General features: G+C 58.8%; 1 protein-coding gene across 6 annotated transcripts in view; it reads left to right on the top strand.

The window, feature by feature from the left end:
• The window catches only part of NPRL3 (NPR3 like, GATOR1 complex subunit), a 34,651-nt gene that overhangs the window by 18,646 nt on the left and 1,024 nt on the right, over window positions 1-14,981 (top strand). For 3 of the 6 annotated variants that reach the window (XM_059897251.1, XM_059897256.1, XM_059897255.1), the window contains 6 exons: window positions 6,793-6,930; window positions 7,853-8,009; window positions 10,942-11,048; window positions 11,485-11,614; window positions 13,531-13,720; window positions 14,413-14,605. In XM_059897251.1, coding sequence (XP_059753234.1) covers window positions 6,793-6,930; window positions 7,853-8,009; window positions 10,942-11,048; window positions 11,485-11,614; window positions 13,531-13,720; window positions 14,413-14,605 — 915 coding nt within the window. Of the gene's footprint in view, window positions 1-6,792; window positions 6,931-7,852; window positions 8,010-10,941; window positions 11,049-11,484; window positions 11,615-13,513; window positions 13,721-14,412; window positions 14,606-14,981 lie in introns of those variants that run through there. The other 3 variants (XM_059897257.1, XM_059897253.1, XM_059897252.1) reach the window with 3 other exon arrangements.

The raw sequence follows: 14,981 nt of genomic DNA, 5'->3' as shown, positions 1-14,981 counted from the left end.
GTGTGAGGGCAGCAGGCGTTGGAGACACTGCTCATATTAGTGGCTCAGCACCAACTCTCTTAAATGTGGACCAGCAAGGCACTTCTCTTCTTTTTAAAGAGCATCCGTGTGGCTCTGACCACTGCTCCCTGGCCCTGGGTCTGCAGTGGGGATGGGATGGGGAATGGGGGTGGGGGGCCGTCTGCCCAAGTGCACCTGGCCAGTTGGCTCACCAGGGGCCTCTCAGGGCTGAGGGGACCTCGCAGCACTAGGCATGTTGCTGGACAGATAGTGTGCAGGTGCAGGCCTCCCTCCTCTCCACCACCCCCAACTTCCCCACATTCTCCTCTGCTCCCCCACCTCCCCCGCCCCGGCTTTCTCGGGGCTTCGCTCCGTCCAGTGGACCCACATTCCCTGCTGGAGGTGGACCTGATCTGAGAGCTGGGGCCACAGCACCATCGGGGATCTTCGTTGCAGTGTGCGGGATCTTTAGTTGCGGTGTGCGGGATCTTTAGTTGTGGCGTGCGGGATCTAGTTCCCTGATCAGGGATTGAACCTGGGCCCCCTGCAGTGGGAGCGTGGAGTCTTAGCCACTGGACCACGAGGGAAGTCCCTTTCTTTTTTTTTAATGTTAATATTTTTTCTGATTTCACCAATGATATGTGTTTATTATAGACATTTAGGAAATATAAAAAAATATAAAGGAAATAAAAATCATCTATAATCCCATACCCAGTGATAATCACTATGACCTTTTGGTAATTTTCCTTTTTTTTAACTTAAGCCTTTGAAAAGGTCACCTGTCCTTTGAGTCTGAAAGTCAGAGCACAGAGTTTCTTTCCTGTTGCACCCTCGCCAGGTTTCCTTCCTGGTGGCAGGGTGCATTGCATCAGGCAGCCGAGTGTTGTACGCCCTGTCGCAAGGTGCTAAAGCACATACGGCGAACCCTTTCACCGCCAGAGCGCGCTGAGTGCACGGTTTGCCCTTTACCTCCTCACTTTAACGTGTAGCTTACCGACAGGCTTCTGTCTGTTGGTAAATAGGGACTGACTTCTTGCTGTACAGCTGCCTGCCCCCTCCCTGGGGCATCATTGGCTGCAGCTTTTGCTGCTGAAAGACGTGCTGCTCAACTATATGCGTGTTATTTTGTGCGAGTGCCTGTGCATCCATGAGATAAATTCCTAAAAGTAGAATTGCCGGGCTGAATAGGCCAGGTGTGCATGTCATTTGGAGGCACTTCCTTCTGTGGCTCAGTCCGCATTCCCATCAGCAGCACCTGAGCTTTGCCAGCACAGGGTCTTGTGAGCTTTTGGGTTCTGCCCACTGTGATGGGTGGAGGATGGGGTCTCAGGGCAGCTTTATCTGAACGCAGGTGTGCACGACTTCACGTGTGGAACATCCCTGTTTCCTTTTCTGTGAGCGCTCTGCTCCGACCCCTCACCTGTTTTGTTTTTTGTTTTTTTTTTTCTTTTTTGGCCCAGCTGCACAGCTTGGGGGATCTTAGTTCCCCGACTAGGGGTTGAACCTGCGCCCTCTGCGGTGAAAGCGTAGAGTCCTAACCACTGGACCGCCAGGGAAGTTTTCCCCCCTCACCCATGATCTGTTGGGGGCACAGGTCCCTTTTTGTGGGAGAGAGAGCTGTCCTTTGGGGTGTGCGTCTGGGCTGGAGTTCCATTTCTTTGTTTCGGTGACCTCTGGGCATTGGGGGAAATCAGAGCAGCATGAAACACCCCTTGCTAGTTGATTGCCTTGGTTTCTGGTCCCTCCTGCTCTGGAGACCTCTTGGCGAAGCCTTGGTCTTGACCCAGAACAGATTTCTGGTCTTGTAGTCTGACCCTGTCTCTTTTTATCCACATGATCACATGGAATTTTTTCCTGCAGTAAGAGAATTGCTGCCCTCTGGTCTGGGTGGGCTGGTATGAGAAACCCCTTCCTTGGAAACTGTTGCCATTTTCTGAGTGGGAGTTTGCATGCCTCAAGTAGGATTAGACTACAAGCTAAATTCACGCTAATGTGGAATTACAATAAAAAGCAAACCAGAACCACACTTTATGTTTCTAAGTGAATAATGAGCTGTGATTTCTTAGGTTTGAATTGTGTTGGAAAGTTGGAGGGAATGAGGCCCTGGAGAGTTGGCTGCTTCCTTGGTGACCTGCTGGGCCGGCCGAGCTGGGGCTTGGGGCAGCCCAGCACCCTCTAGTGGCACTAGTTCCAAGGACAGGAGTCAGCGTTTGCTGCGAAAACAGCTGCCAGGGTCCACCATTCAGCACTTAGCTTCCTTCCAGAACCCAGGTGTGTCAGTTTCCTCCAGGTGAAACCCCACCCCATCCTTCCTGTTTCCAGACCCCACTCTGACCAAGTGGGGTCTGGAAACAGGCTCCTGGGTCTGGCCCCAGGGAAACCGGCGGTGCTTCTCCCACAGGAGTCCCAGGGGCATCGGTGTCCTCCCCGTCCCCTGTCCCCGCCTGGCAACAGCAGCAGCTCTGAGACTTCCCAGGAGCCCCCTGGTCTGTGGCCTTCCCTCTGACCCACCAGGTCTGCGTTGGCCTCGAGGGTCTGGCCTGGCCCACTCCGCTCCTGCAGGGTGGACTGCACCTTGGAGCTAAGAAGGGGAGGCTGCGCAGGTGGCGGGGAACACGCAGCTCTTTCTTGGTGGAGACTTGCTGGCTGACCCCTGGGAAGGGCATTCTCAGAGCAGAAGTGAGAGGCTGGAAGCTGTGAGAACTGGTTGAGGTTAGGGGTTGGGGTGGGACTTTGCAAAGGAATGGCTCTGGATTGGCTGCTTTAATTAAAATCCGGGTTTGTGGTGTGGCCTGGTGGTCCTGTGCCCCGGGACCTACGCGTCTGTGGCCGCCTCAACTTGCCCAGCACCTGTGTCTCCCCGTGCAGCTTGGTGACTTGAGTGACAGCACCCCGCGAGGTCAGGTATGTCCCCTCGCTTTCTGTGATACAGCCCTCGTGCTCGGCATGTGGTTGAAGGGATGAGTAAACAGGAGTCCCCTTGATGTGGATTCCGTGGGGCTCGAAGAAGTGTTTGTTGAAGAGTTCTCAGAGCTGACAGGGCCTGTGGTGGGCCCGGGAGGCTGGGAGCCTGGGGAAGCCACCCAGGCCCGGGCCTGCGGGTGGTGCTGTGTGCGCTGGGAATGCTGCCTCACTGCTGCCCACCCAGAGCAGGGGTGGGCCCACAGACGCGTCCGCAAGTGTCCTGGGAACTTCAGTCCCTGTTGCCATGAAACGCACTTAACTTAAACTTTAACATTTCAAGGTTGGCCTTTTGGAGCCCACCCAGACCTCGTGGGTCATGTGCAGTTTCGTCCCACTGCATGTTGTGTTTGGGACCAGAGGGTGCAGGGCTGGCTTCGAAGGCCTCTGGCCTGGGGCAGGAAGAAGGGTGACCGGTCCGAGGCTAGAGGAGGACGTTAGGTTAGGAATTGAAATTCTCTCTTGGATGCTGAGGTGTGAGCTGATGAAATGAGCTGGTGCACAGTCGTCTGGGGTGTGAAAGATAAGAGCTTGTTGGAAGGCCGGTGTGGCCGCCTCAGGACTCGGGCTCTGGAGGAGCATCTATCTCAAGTCGCAGGCGGGGCGGCGTCTCGGAGCTGTGTGAGGGGCCGGATAAGCCTCACACAGGGACAGTGTTTTTCCTCAGTGTTCCCAGACCGAACCGTTAACTGCCGGCAAATAGAAGTGAGAGCTTCCCAGGACCCTTTTCGGGCCCAACTTCTACTCTGCTAGTCTTGTCTTAAAACTGCATACACTTGAGAAACAAGGGCAAACGTTTCTCTTTCCTCCTGACAGACCTCAGCACAGCTCCGGGCTCACCTCTTGATGACGGTGGGGTTTATAGAGCATTCCCAGCGTGGCGCCCTCCCTCCTGGCTTGTTCCAGGGTGTCCTGGGGTTCGCCTGGGCCTGCTGCTGGCCCTCGGGTGTTGCTGGAGGTGGCGCTTAGGGTCTGCACGCTACAGAGCTCCGTTTGTTTGTAAAGAGGCACCAGCCTCAGTGCCAAGTGCCCCACGGGAGGAGGTCGCCAGTGTTGGGAACATGGAGTAAAGTCCACGTGGAAACTAGGGACCCAGGGAGGGCGTGTCTCCCCCCAGAGAAGAGGACCCCATGCCAGCGTGTGCCCAGACTGTGTGGCCAGGGATCTGGGGACAGTGACATGGTGGAGAGGCTGCACAGGCCTTGACTCTTCGTTTCCCTGGTACCCAGATTCGGCACTTGCAGCTGAGTCTCCATGAGGCCTGTCCTGAGCCCCCTCCCAGCCCATACACACCCCTGCACCCTCCCCCCATCCTTTTCTTACCGCTCTCTCCAGCTTCTCGTGTTCACACAGTTTGCTTACGATTCCCCATGTCTTTCTCGGCACCGCTGAGTGGGAGCCCCCAAGTGCAGGGCTGTAAATTGTGCCCCAGGAGCCCGAACCAGTGCTTGGGGCCTCTGCACGTGCCACGGCGACCTGCACGCGGCATCCCTGGGCTCCTGGAGGAGCCCACACGGCTACCTCTGAAATGAGAGGCCTCTCAGTGTTTACTTCTGACTCTGTGGCATTCATTCCAGCAGGCACTTTGAGCCGTGTCCTAGAGGGGAGCTCAGAGACAGGAAGGCCTTGATTTTGAATCCACCAGCCTTTCCGAGCAGGGGTGAAGTGAATGGAGGAGGAGCTGGCGCCCGGTTTCCCCTGCCTGTTTCCCTCATACACAGATGCTGAGAGCATAAATGTTGCCCAGTCAAGTGGAGCCACTACCCTGGGTCCCCTGGGCGAGTCTCTTCATGTGACTTTTGATCCCGGAAGATGCTGTTTCTCAGGGTTTGACGTGAGCCGTCCAGCCCACAAAGGCCCTTGGCCAAGGAGTGGGGAGGCTCCAGGAGCCTCCGTCTGCTCAGGTGTACTTGCTTCCTTCTGGAAGAAGCCAAGAGCGGTGTTCTCCACTGGGACCTGGGGAAGGACCCGGGGTCTCTTCCCCAAATCGTGACAGTCACCAAACTCGTGCCTGGGTTTCACCCTGAGGGGCTGTGGCATCAGCAGTGGCCAAACCTTTGCCCTCCAGACTCAGCCACAGCCTGCAGCCCCACCCCTGCAGCTTAGAGCCTAAGACCATCCCTTGAAGGGGGCTCCTGGGGGCCTGGTTCTCCTGACGCCCTGGTGGCAGGACAGGCAGAGGGAGCAGACGTTGGTGTTGGCAGGAGTCCTGGGGCAGTTGAGGTCACAGACGTGCTCTTTGTTCTTCCCACGGTCCTCTGCCCGTTGCCCATTCCCTGCTGGAGACAATGAAGGCTTATTTTTACATTTGAAACTGCTGACCATGGATTCTGCCGTCCGTCTGGGCGGAGCTGTGGGGAGAGACTGTAAGAACGGCCTGTGGGCGCAGGGCGGGGGCCACGGGGCGCCTCCCAGCACCCTGCATCTGTGTGCCTGAGAGCCCTGAGACCTGGGCGCCAGAAGGGCCAGCAGAGTGGGGCTGGAGTGTGACGGGGAGGGCACCCCGGGCAGGGCAGGCGGACCTCGGCTGGGCACAGACCCCCTTGCCCTCTGCTCCAGCAGTCGCTCCCCCCGCGTCCACACCAGGTGCCATGCCACGGAGCCGTGGCCCCAGCTTTGTGTGTGGTCCCCCTGCACGGCGCCGCTAAGAGACTGTTCTCCTGGCAGGGGCTTCCTGAGAGATGGTCCCCCCAGAGCGGACACATGTTCCTTGGGCCTTTTCCTTCCTCCATTCAGGAAATGCCCTCAGTGCCCCCGCGTACCCCACCATTACCGGCTGTGCGGTGAGCAGTGCACCCTGTGACTGAATTCTGGTCGGGAAGCAGCACTGACCAGCAGACGGCAGGTCGTGCTGCTGTCCGGTGCACAGGACACGGGAACTGTGAGCGGCCTGTGGGGCCTGGCTCATGGTTGACCCACTGAGAAGGTGGCGCTTGAGCTGAGATCTGAAAAGGGGGGAAGGAACCCCGGGGCACCTGGGGGAGAGTGTGTGGCCCAGGGCAATTACACGGGCCTGGAGAGCCGCAGGGCAGCCTGTTCTGCTGGACCCATGGGAGGCGGGGAGGAGACAGGGTCGGAGAAGAATGGGCAGGTCCCACAGGGCTCTGGCACTCTGGGGTCTTGGTTGGGACTGCTTACGTGGGAGCCCTGGGGGTCTGAGTGGGGAGGGCGGACAGAGGGGGCCGGAGCGGAGAAGGTCTGGACTTTGTCCCTGCCATGAAGCAGATAGGATTGACAGATGGTTTGAGGTGGGACGTGAGAAATGAGGGTCAGACACAAGAGTTGCCATGTCTGGCCTGAGCAAGGCCAGGGCTTGAAAGAACCAAAGTTCCATCACGGAGACGAGGGAAGCCTAAGGTTTGAGCTGAGGCTGGCGTGGGCGGTGGCCGTGGAGCCCCTGGGGCTGCTGGTGTCTGCAGGGGGATGGGCCCCTCCCTGGCAGGACCGTCCTCTCCTGCTCACTTCTCCCTTTTGGGGACAGGCCCTGCCCTGCTTGGCAGCCCACTGTGATGGAGCCTTCCTCAGGTGTGCAGAGGCAGCCTCAGGATACTCCTAGTGCATTGAACCTGTGGGACAGAGACGGGAGCCCTGGCTCTCTGGTTGGACTACAGATTCCAGGGCTGGCCAGGAATACAGTTTTTGTGGGTGTTCCTAATACTTTTTCTTCTCTTACACATACTGAGGTCTGGGACAAGATGCTTTCTTGCTCTGGAAGTCTCCCCCTGCAGTTTACTCCGTGTGCCGGGAGGAGACGCCCTCAGGGGGGTCTGTGTGGCTTGTGTGCACGGCTGGGAGCTGCTGTGTGGGTGGCTAATGGCCCGCTCTCTGCAGCCTGTGCACATCTGGCGTGGTGCGGCTCCACGTCAACAGCTGGCTGGAGGTGAGCTTCTGCTTGCCCCATAAGATCCACTACGCAGCCACGAGCCTCATCCCCCCCGAGGCCATCGAGCGGAGCCTGAAGGCCATCCGGTGAGTGCCAGCCCCACGCACACCCTGCCGGGGCCCTGCTCTCCTGTGTCCTGAGGTTTACCAAGTACTTGGTTCCAAGAATCGTCTTTTCCCTTTCCTGCCACAGAAATTGGCAGGTAGGGCGCTGCTGTTTACAGAGTAAAAACACACGCTTTTGTGTCCAGTTTTGTCTAGGGATGACCACCCCAGGTTCCCCACGGGCCCTCTCAGGGCTCTCACGGGCCCCCACTGCCTGGCCAAGCGGGGCGCTGTGCTGCGGTCCCAGACGAGGGCCTGGGCAGGGCTGGGGGGCTGAGCATCATGGCGGGGCCTGGGAGCCGACCACCGGAGGCGTTGTGTCTTCATGGTGGTACTCACTGGACCTCCTGCTCAGATCAGAACTTGTGAGATCTGTTTCTTCATGTCACTGATTTCCTTCAAGGAAAGCGCTGAGCCCAATCTTCTGCCTCCCCCTCCTCCACCAAGTCCTTTGTTTCCTTAAATGTTTTTTAACCAGAAAAAGAAATCTGGGTACATAACAGAAAATGTTGAGATGACAGAAAGCAAAGCACTGCCTGTTCCTCCTCCCTCCCCAGGCCTGTGCGCCGCCCCAGGCTTCCTTGCTAAGCGTATTTCTAGGTAGTTCTGTTCATAGTCTGCAGTGGGGATTTTGCTTTTCCTGTATTTGGGACTTTTTCCTTAGGAAAGATTCACTGGTTTTTGAACGAACGTTTGCTGGGCAATCCCAGAGGTGGTGGGATGGGGCCGGGTCACCCGTTAGGCCTTCCTTAGTTTTTGCTGTGGGTGATCCTTGCAGGTTTTTAAAGGCCTCAGGGCAGAGCGCTGTCTTCCGCTTCCTCCCCGGCCTCTTCTCTGCAGGTGCACACCCAGGGCAGGGGCCTGGGGCTCGCTGGTTGTGCTGACCCGTGTCTCTGCCCCACAGCCCGTACCACGCCCTGCTGCTGCTCAGCGACGAGAAGTCCCTGCTGGGCGAGCTCCCGATCGACTGCTCCCCAGCCCTGGTGCGTGTGATCAAGACCACGTCTGCTGTGAAGAACCTGCAGCAGCTGGCCCAGGACGCAGACCTGGCCTTGCTGCAGGTACCCTGGGGGCTTGGGGAGACACCCTGGGTGGGCAGGATGGGCAGCAGGGAGGGGCTGGACGCATCACAGCTGGCACCTCAAGCCGCCTCCCGAGGGCCTCTGTCCAGCTGAGGGCTGCTGCATGGCCTGCTGTGGTGATGGGTGGATCTGGAGTCCGACCTGGGATCAGGGCCTCGGGATTGACTTCCTCCTCTGTGGAGGGAGGGAGCAGTGAAACTGCGGCAGAGGAGTGAGGCCGTCGTAGTGCCAGGTGATGGGGCCGCACAGGACCAGAGCCAGGGCTAGGGACTTGCAGGGTTGAAGCAGGGGCACGCAGGGTGCCTTAGCCCATGTGGGAGCCATGCAGAGCCAGCACCAAACCCAGTGGCCTTGATTCCCCCCGCCACGCCCCGCGGGCACACAGGCCTGTGTTCTGTGCAAGGTGCCACCTCCTTGCTGAGCCACGTGCTCATGAGCTGCCCTTTCTGATCAGATGAGGGCCCCTCCGCCCTGCCCGTGGATCTGGTTTGAACCTGGGCAGGGGCTGGGGCCAAGGAAGAGCACAGGGAGAAGTTGGAGGCCAGGGGCAGGGGGCCTTCCAAGCGACAGCCTGAGGGTGGACTCAGGGTCTGGAACGGGGCACTGTGTGACCGCCAGGGGGCAGCAGGGCCTGGCCCAGGGACCAGCGGCTCCTACAAAGGCCAAGGGTGGAGCACCATGAGGCAGGCCCACCTAGGCCTCTGCGAGGCACCTCCAGGGAGCCCTTGGCCTTTGCTGCTTAGCACGTTAGGGGAGCTTGTCTACCAGGCCTGACTCTCAGGCCATTTTTCCCCAAAGCAGCCTTTCTGGATTCTGTCATCCAGAATAAGCCCTTCCCCTGTCTCTACCCCATGACTTTGTCCACCCCGTCTGAAAGTGTTTATCGGACTCTGCCTTGGTGTTTCACATGGGCTCCTGGACTGCCTTCCTAGCACCCACGAGACACAGAACATTTAACGCGCTAGCTGTTGTGTGTGTACCGCGGAGTTTGTGTTCTGACCAGTACTGGCTGATCGGCAGATGCCTGTGAGTGTGCAGCTCTGAGGGGGTGACCCTCACTGTCCCCTGAGGCTGCCCATCATGGAGCCTGTTTGGATGCTGTGCCTCACAGTTCCCCAAGACACAGACAAAGCTCTGATGATGTCCCCTTCGCCTCTCCCCGGCCTTGCCATGGGGTCCCCTTGCTGTTTCCTTCCATGCCCCTCCCCACTGAACCCGGTGCAAATCAGGGTTTGCCGCTGGTGTGGTCGTGCAGACGCCCCCTGGGGCCCAGCCCTGGTGGTGGACCTTACCAGCCTCTGGGACTGCTGCTTCCTGCAGCAAACCACCTAGCGGAGGCCCCGTGGGGAGGCAGGCCAGCGAGCCCAGCTGGAACCTCCAGCGCAGGTGTGAATGTCACCAGATGATTTAAAATCACTCATGTTCCATTCTAGGCAAAAAAGCTCTACAAGTATTTTGAGGGTTTTTTGTCATGATGAAATTAATATATTCTTATAAAAATTCAAATATCATACAAATTATAAACAGAAAAAGAGAAAGTCCCCATAATCCCATATCCTAGTGGTAACCTAGATTCCTCCAAGCTTTTTTTTTTTTTTTTTTTAAAGATTTATTTATTGATTGATTGATTGCTATGTTGGGTCTTCGTTTCTGTGCTAGGGCTCCCTCTAGCTGCGGCAAGCGGGGGCCACTCCTCATCGCGGTGCATGGGCCTCTCACCATCGCGGCCTCTCTTGTTGCGGAGCACAGGCTCCAGACGCGCAGGCTCAGCAGTTGTGGCTCACGGGCCCAGCCGCTCCGCGGCATGTGTGATCTTCCCAGACCAGGGCGCGAACCTGTGTCCCCTGCATTAGCAGGCAGACTCTCAACCACTGCGCCACCAGGGAAGCCCCAAGCTTTTTATATACATATTAACACATAATCTTTGAATAACAAAATTAGGATCACACCTTACTTGTGATTGGGTGAGCAGTGGCCCCGTGGACCTAATCCCTGGGACCTGTGAGTGTGACCTTCCTTATGTGGGACTTTGCAGATGGGAATAACGCCCTTGAGACAGGGTGATGATCCTGGATGACCTGGGTGGGCCCTTGTTAGAGGGAGGCTCGGATGTGACCATGAGGCAGAGATGAGACGTGTGGTCACAGCAGCTTGGAAGCAAAGAACAGAGTCTCCCGGCCGACAGCTTGACTCCAGCCGGGTGATCCTGATTTCAGACTTGTGGCCTGCAGAGGGCGCTCTGGCTGCAGGGAGAGGTGGGAGGTGGAGCCCATTGGGCGAGGGTGGTGGCAGAGATGGAGGGAAGGGGGCCTGTGTCCTTTAGAGCCATCAGCACTGGGACTTGGGCTGAGAAAGAAGAGGGTCAGCGATGGAACTGAAATTTCCTCTGTGTTCGAGTTGGGTGTGGCACTGGAGGCCCTGTTTGCCGAGACGAGGTAGAGGTGTCCCCGGCACTGTCACAGGTATGCATGCACCCTCAGAGGCACTTGGCCGTGGTGCTGCAGGGTGAGCGGTGCCTGTTGCCGTGGTCTCACCCTGGCTCCCTGTCCTGGCATCATGGTCTGTGTGTGGCCCATCCTGATGTCTTGAGAGTCCAGGGCAGCAGGACAGTGGGATGTTCTCCAGGGATGAGTGTGTGGAGTGGGGGCAGGTGCAGTGACCCACATCCACTGTCACATGGAGCCCCGTCCCCGTGCTGGGCGCCTGTTGGGCTGTGGGCTGGCCTCTGCCAGGATGTGCAGCCAAGCCCCTTGATCAGCTGGACTGGCCTCATCTCGGGTGCCCCAGCGTCCCTGTGCTGGTGCCAGCCAGGACGGCTCAGGGACCAGTGATGGAGAGGCTTGAGGCCATGAGCCAGGGGGCTGCGTGGGTTGGCCTCCCCAGCACTGCTCTCCTGGCCCTCTGCCCACAGGTTTTCCAGCTTGCGGCGCACCTGGTGTACTGGGGCAAGGCCATCATCGTCTACCCACTGTGTGAGAACAACGTCTACATGCTTTCTCCCAACGCCAGTGTGTGTCTGTGAGTCCCCCCTGGCTGCCAGAGCCCAGGGCCCCCGAGTGGGCAGGGGTGTGGCTGGCAGGGCCGGCCAGGTGGTGCTCCCCAGGTCAGCTGGGCCCACGTTCCAGTTCTGGCCTGGTCCAGCCCTGCATGGCACCCCTGGCCTGTGCTCTTCCAGCACCTACGGCCTCCAGGAAGGGTCTGCGCCTGCCCGTACCTGCCGGCCAGTGGGTGCTGCATGGGGCACCTGGTGGGAGGTCGGGAGCCTTGGCCTTGACCTGGGGGCTCATAGGGGCTGTGGTGTGGGGAAAGCATCTGGGTTCTGTCATTGCACCCATCCTGGCCCACCCACCAGGCTGCGCCCCCTCCTGCCCACCACAGGCTCATGGTAAGGGTGCAGACGCCTGAATGGTGGGGAAGTCTGCTGAGCTCACGGACCCTCATCCCCTGTCCCCAGGTACTCTCCGCTGGCTGAGCAGTTCTCACGCCAGTTTCCATCTCACGACCTGCCATCTGTCCTCGCTAAGTTCTCCTTGCCAGTCTCCTTGTCAGAATTTAGGAACCCCTTGGCCCCCGCTGTGCAGGAGGTGAGTCTCAGGAGCTCAGGGAGCCCAGGAACCACCCACCTGGCGTCAGTCCCTGATCCCAGGCTCTCAGTGCTGCCGTGCTTTTAGCCTTGGTTTGTGGGGAGGTGCTTGCTGTGTAGGTGGTACCTGCCCTGCCAGGGTGACCAGAAGCCGGGTCCCTGGCTAGGCCGCCTGCAGACACTTGGGCATTGCAAGTCCCTCCCCCCATGGAGCCCCCCTGCCCTTGGTGGGCACTTCTTAGGGTTAGAACACAGTTAAGAGGCCCAATTGGCAGGAGATCAGTGACCTCTCCTGGGAGGACAGAGCCACTTGGTGCCCGCTTCTGGGCCTGGGGATCCCATAGTTGGGGGACGCAGAGGGGATTTTGCTTTCACTGAGCCTGGTCCCTACACTCCTACTCCCTCCCCTGCCTGCCATGGTCCAGGTAGCCACAGGGTCTGTGGGTATAAGTCCTGGGCTCACTGGTCCCCAGAATCTCCTCATCCAAGGGGTCCTGGGTCTTGGTCAGGGCGAGAGGCAGCCAGGGGTGCTGGGTGTGGTGGGCTGGCCACCAGGGAGGGGTGAGACGTGTGGAGCGAACTGGTGAGTTCTGCGTTTGTGGCAGGGTTGAGTGTAGCCTGGATCCGAGAGGCTTTGCCTCCTCCCCTCCACTGCAAACCTGGGGCTCTGGGGCTCTGGGGCTCTGGGCAGGGCCAGGTGGGACAGGTGTTGGAGATGGGTCTGGGTGTTCTCAAGGCTTTGTCTTCAAAAGTAAAGTATTTGTTTTAATAAGTGCCAGGTCTGTTAGGCAAAAACAGTCCTTAAAAGCTTAAGCAAACTCAAGTTGTGAATGAGGAGGAGACCCTGTTGGTTCGCTCATTTAGATGCCAAGCGTGACTGTTCTGAATGCCGTCTTTCATGGCACCTTTGGTTTCCAGGAACTGTGCCAGGTCGTGCCAGCTGAATAAAAGACACACTTTGCATGTTCACCCTTTCCCCTCCCCAGCGGAAACTTCCCGATGGTCCGGATGGCGGGTGGCTTTTCTAGGCCGAGCCCGAGGGGCCTGGATAGACCCAGTTCTGGTTCTGCTCAGTCCCAGGGTGAGGCCACCTGCCTTCCATACCTACTATTTCAGGCCCAGAGTGTGCTCAAGTGCTGATGAAGTCTCTTAATTTAATATAATTTTTGTTTATTTATTTATTTAAATTTATTTATTTATTTATTTTGGGTGCGCTGGGTCTTTGTTGTGGCACGCAGGCTTAGTTGTGGCATGTAGGATCTTAGTTCCCTGACCAGGGATCGAACCCGGGCCCCCTGCATTGGGAGCAAGGAGTCAACCAGTGGACCACCAGGGAAGTCCCTCATAATTTAATTATTTTACAATCCTTTTCAATTTTCTTTGGTGTGACTGGGTCACATATGCCCCTATTTCCATGCCCGGTCAGCCAGCCCCTCCCAGCAAGGGACCCCCAGGGATGAGCAGGCGGGTGTGTGGGTCTGAGGACGTGGGCACCATGTGCACACACGCCCCCACTCACGGCTGCTGGAGCACCACCTGCACAGGCTTCCCTGTCCCCGGGCAGGCTTTCAGGTTGACCCAAGGGGAGGACTTTTCTGCTCTCAGAGCAGCTGCCAGCAGCCTCTTTCTGAACAGTGTCCAGGGTCCTCACAGAGGCCAGTGGGCTGGGGAAGAGGAGGCAGAGCAGGTCCTCCGTGTCACAGGTCCTGCTCCTCAGCTCTGGGCAAGAAAGGACAGCTGTGGGCAGCCCGGGCATGTGATGGAGCAAGGGCAGGTGTGGCCCCGCTGCCTCCCCTGGACGGGAGTTGGGGTTGCAGAGCGGGTGGCAGCTGGGCGCTCCCTCTCTTGAGGTGTGGGGCCTCACCCTGACCTCCGGGGTGACCTGGGGGTCATGTCTCAGGCCTGCCCGTCCTGCAGACGCAGCTCATCCAGATGGTGGTGTGGATGCTGCAGCACAGGCTCCTGGTCCAGCTGCACACCTACGTTTGCCTGATGGCCTCGCCCAGTGAGGACGAGCCCCGCCCCCGGGAGGATGACGTGCCCCTCACCACCAGGGTTGGTGGCCGCAGCCTCAGCACGCCCAACGCCCTCAGCTTTGGCTCCCCAAGTAGGACCCCCTGCCCAGGGCATCTGATCTGGTGGGGGGTGAGCACGTTGGGCGCCCTTGGAAGAGGCAGGCGGCCAGGAGGCCCAATTTGGGCGCCGCAGGGAATGACCACAGCACCTTCACAGGGCTGCACTCGAAAACGTGCACACACAGTGCCCATGGGCAACTGTGTCCCCGAGGATGTCACTTCGCCCAGCTGGGCAGCTCTCCCTGGCCCCCTCGCCCGCCTCCCTGAGGACGAGGCTCTACCTTGCTGAGTCAGGAGCATCCTGGCCCAGCCTGGGGTCAGAGCAGACCGCACCCCATCCCTCGGAAGACCGCTGAAACCTCCGTGCTCAGGGCCTATGAGGAGACAGTGACTGTCATAGTCCCTTTTTGAAGGAGCTGTTTTGGCCACGGTGTGCCCCCTAAGGCGGCAGCCCCGAGCCCCAGGTCCCTGGCTTGGGGAAGACGAGGGGCTGGAAGGCTTAGGGGGAGGCAACTCCCCAGGCTAAGGCGGGGCCTTGGACGTCAGGCTCAGTGCGGGACCTGCCTGCCCAGGGCTCCTGTCCTCTGAGTGGGTGGGAGGGGTTGGATGACCAGGCTGGCCTTGGGGTGAGGGGCTGCTCCCCAAGGGCACAGCAGTTAATTCCCAGGTGGGCGCAGGTGACTCGGGCTGGGGGTAGCCGCTCCCTGACTGTGCCCGTCCTCAGCCAGCAGTGATGACATGACCCTCACCAGCCCCAGCATGGACAACTCCAGTGCAGAGCTGCTCCCCAGTGGGGACTCGCCACTCAACAGGAGGATGACGGAGAACCTGCTGGCCAGCCTGTCCGAGCATGAACGGGCAGCCATCCTCAGCGTGCCCGCGGCACAGAACCCCGAGGACCTCCGCATGTTTGCCAGGTGGAGCAGGGGCCACATCTAGGGTCAGGACAGAAAGTGGATCTCAGCTTAAATCCCGATGGCAAACAGCCCTCACTGGTTGAGGTGGCATCTGCAGTACACAGCCGTCCCCACCTGGCACCTGCATGTAGGGGTCTCTCCTGTACTTCCTGGGTGTTTCTTGTCACGTCTTGGGAAGCAGCAGCAAGTTCTTGTCCTCATGGGGATCGGGTGGGGCCCTTGGTCTCCACACCATAGGTGACACAGACTTGTCACACCCAACCCTGAGTTGGGTGCGCTGGGTGTATGGTGTTCTGGGAGCGTCAGGTTGTCAGGGACTGAGCCCCCAGCCGAGGTGCCCCAAGAGCCACAGCAGCATGAAGCAGAGAAGCTGCCA

This window comes from Balaenoptera ricei, chromosome 15, assembly GCF_028023285.1.
Source record: "Balaenoptera ricei isolate mBalRic1 chromosome 15, mBalRic1.hap2, whole genome shotgun sequence".
In the NCBI taxonomy this organism is placed as follows: domain Eukaryota; kingdom Metazoa; phylum Chordata; class Mammalia; order Artiodactyla; family Balaenopteridae; genus Balaenoptera; species Balaenoptera ricei.
Note: the sequence above shows the minus strand (reverse complement) of the source record. Positions and strands in the feature narration are given on the sequence as shown.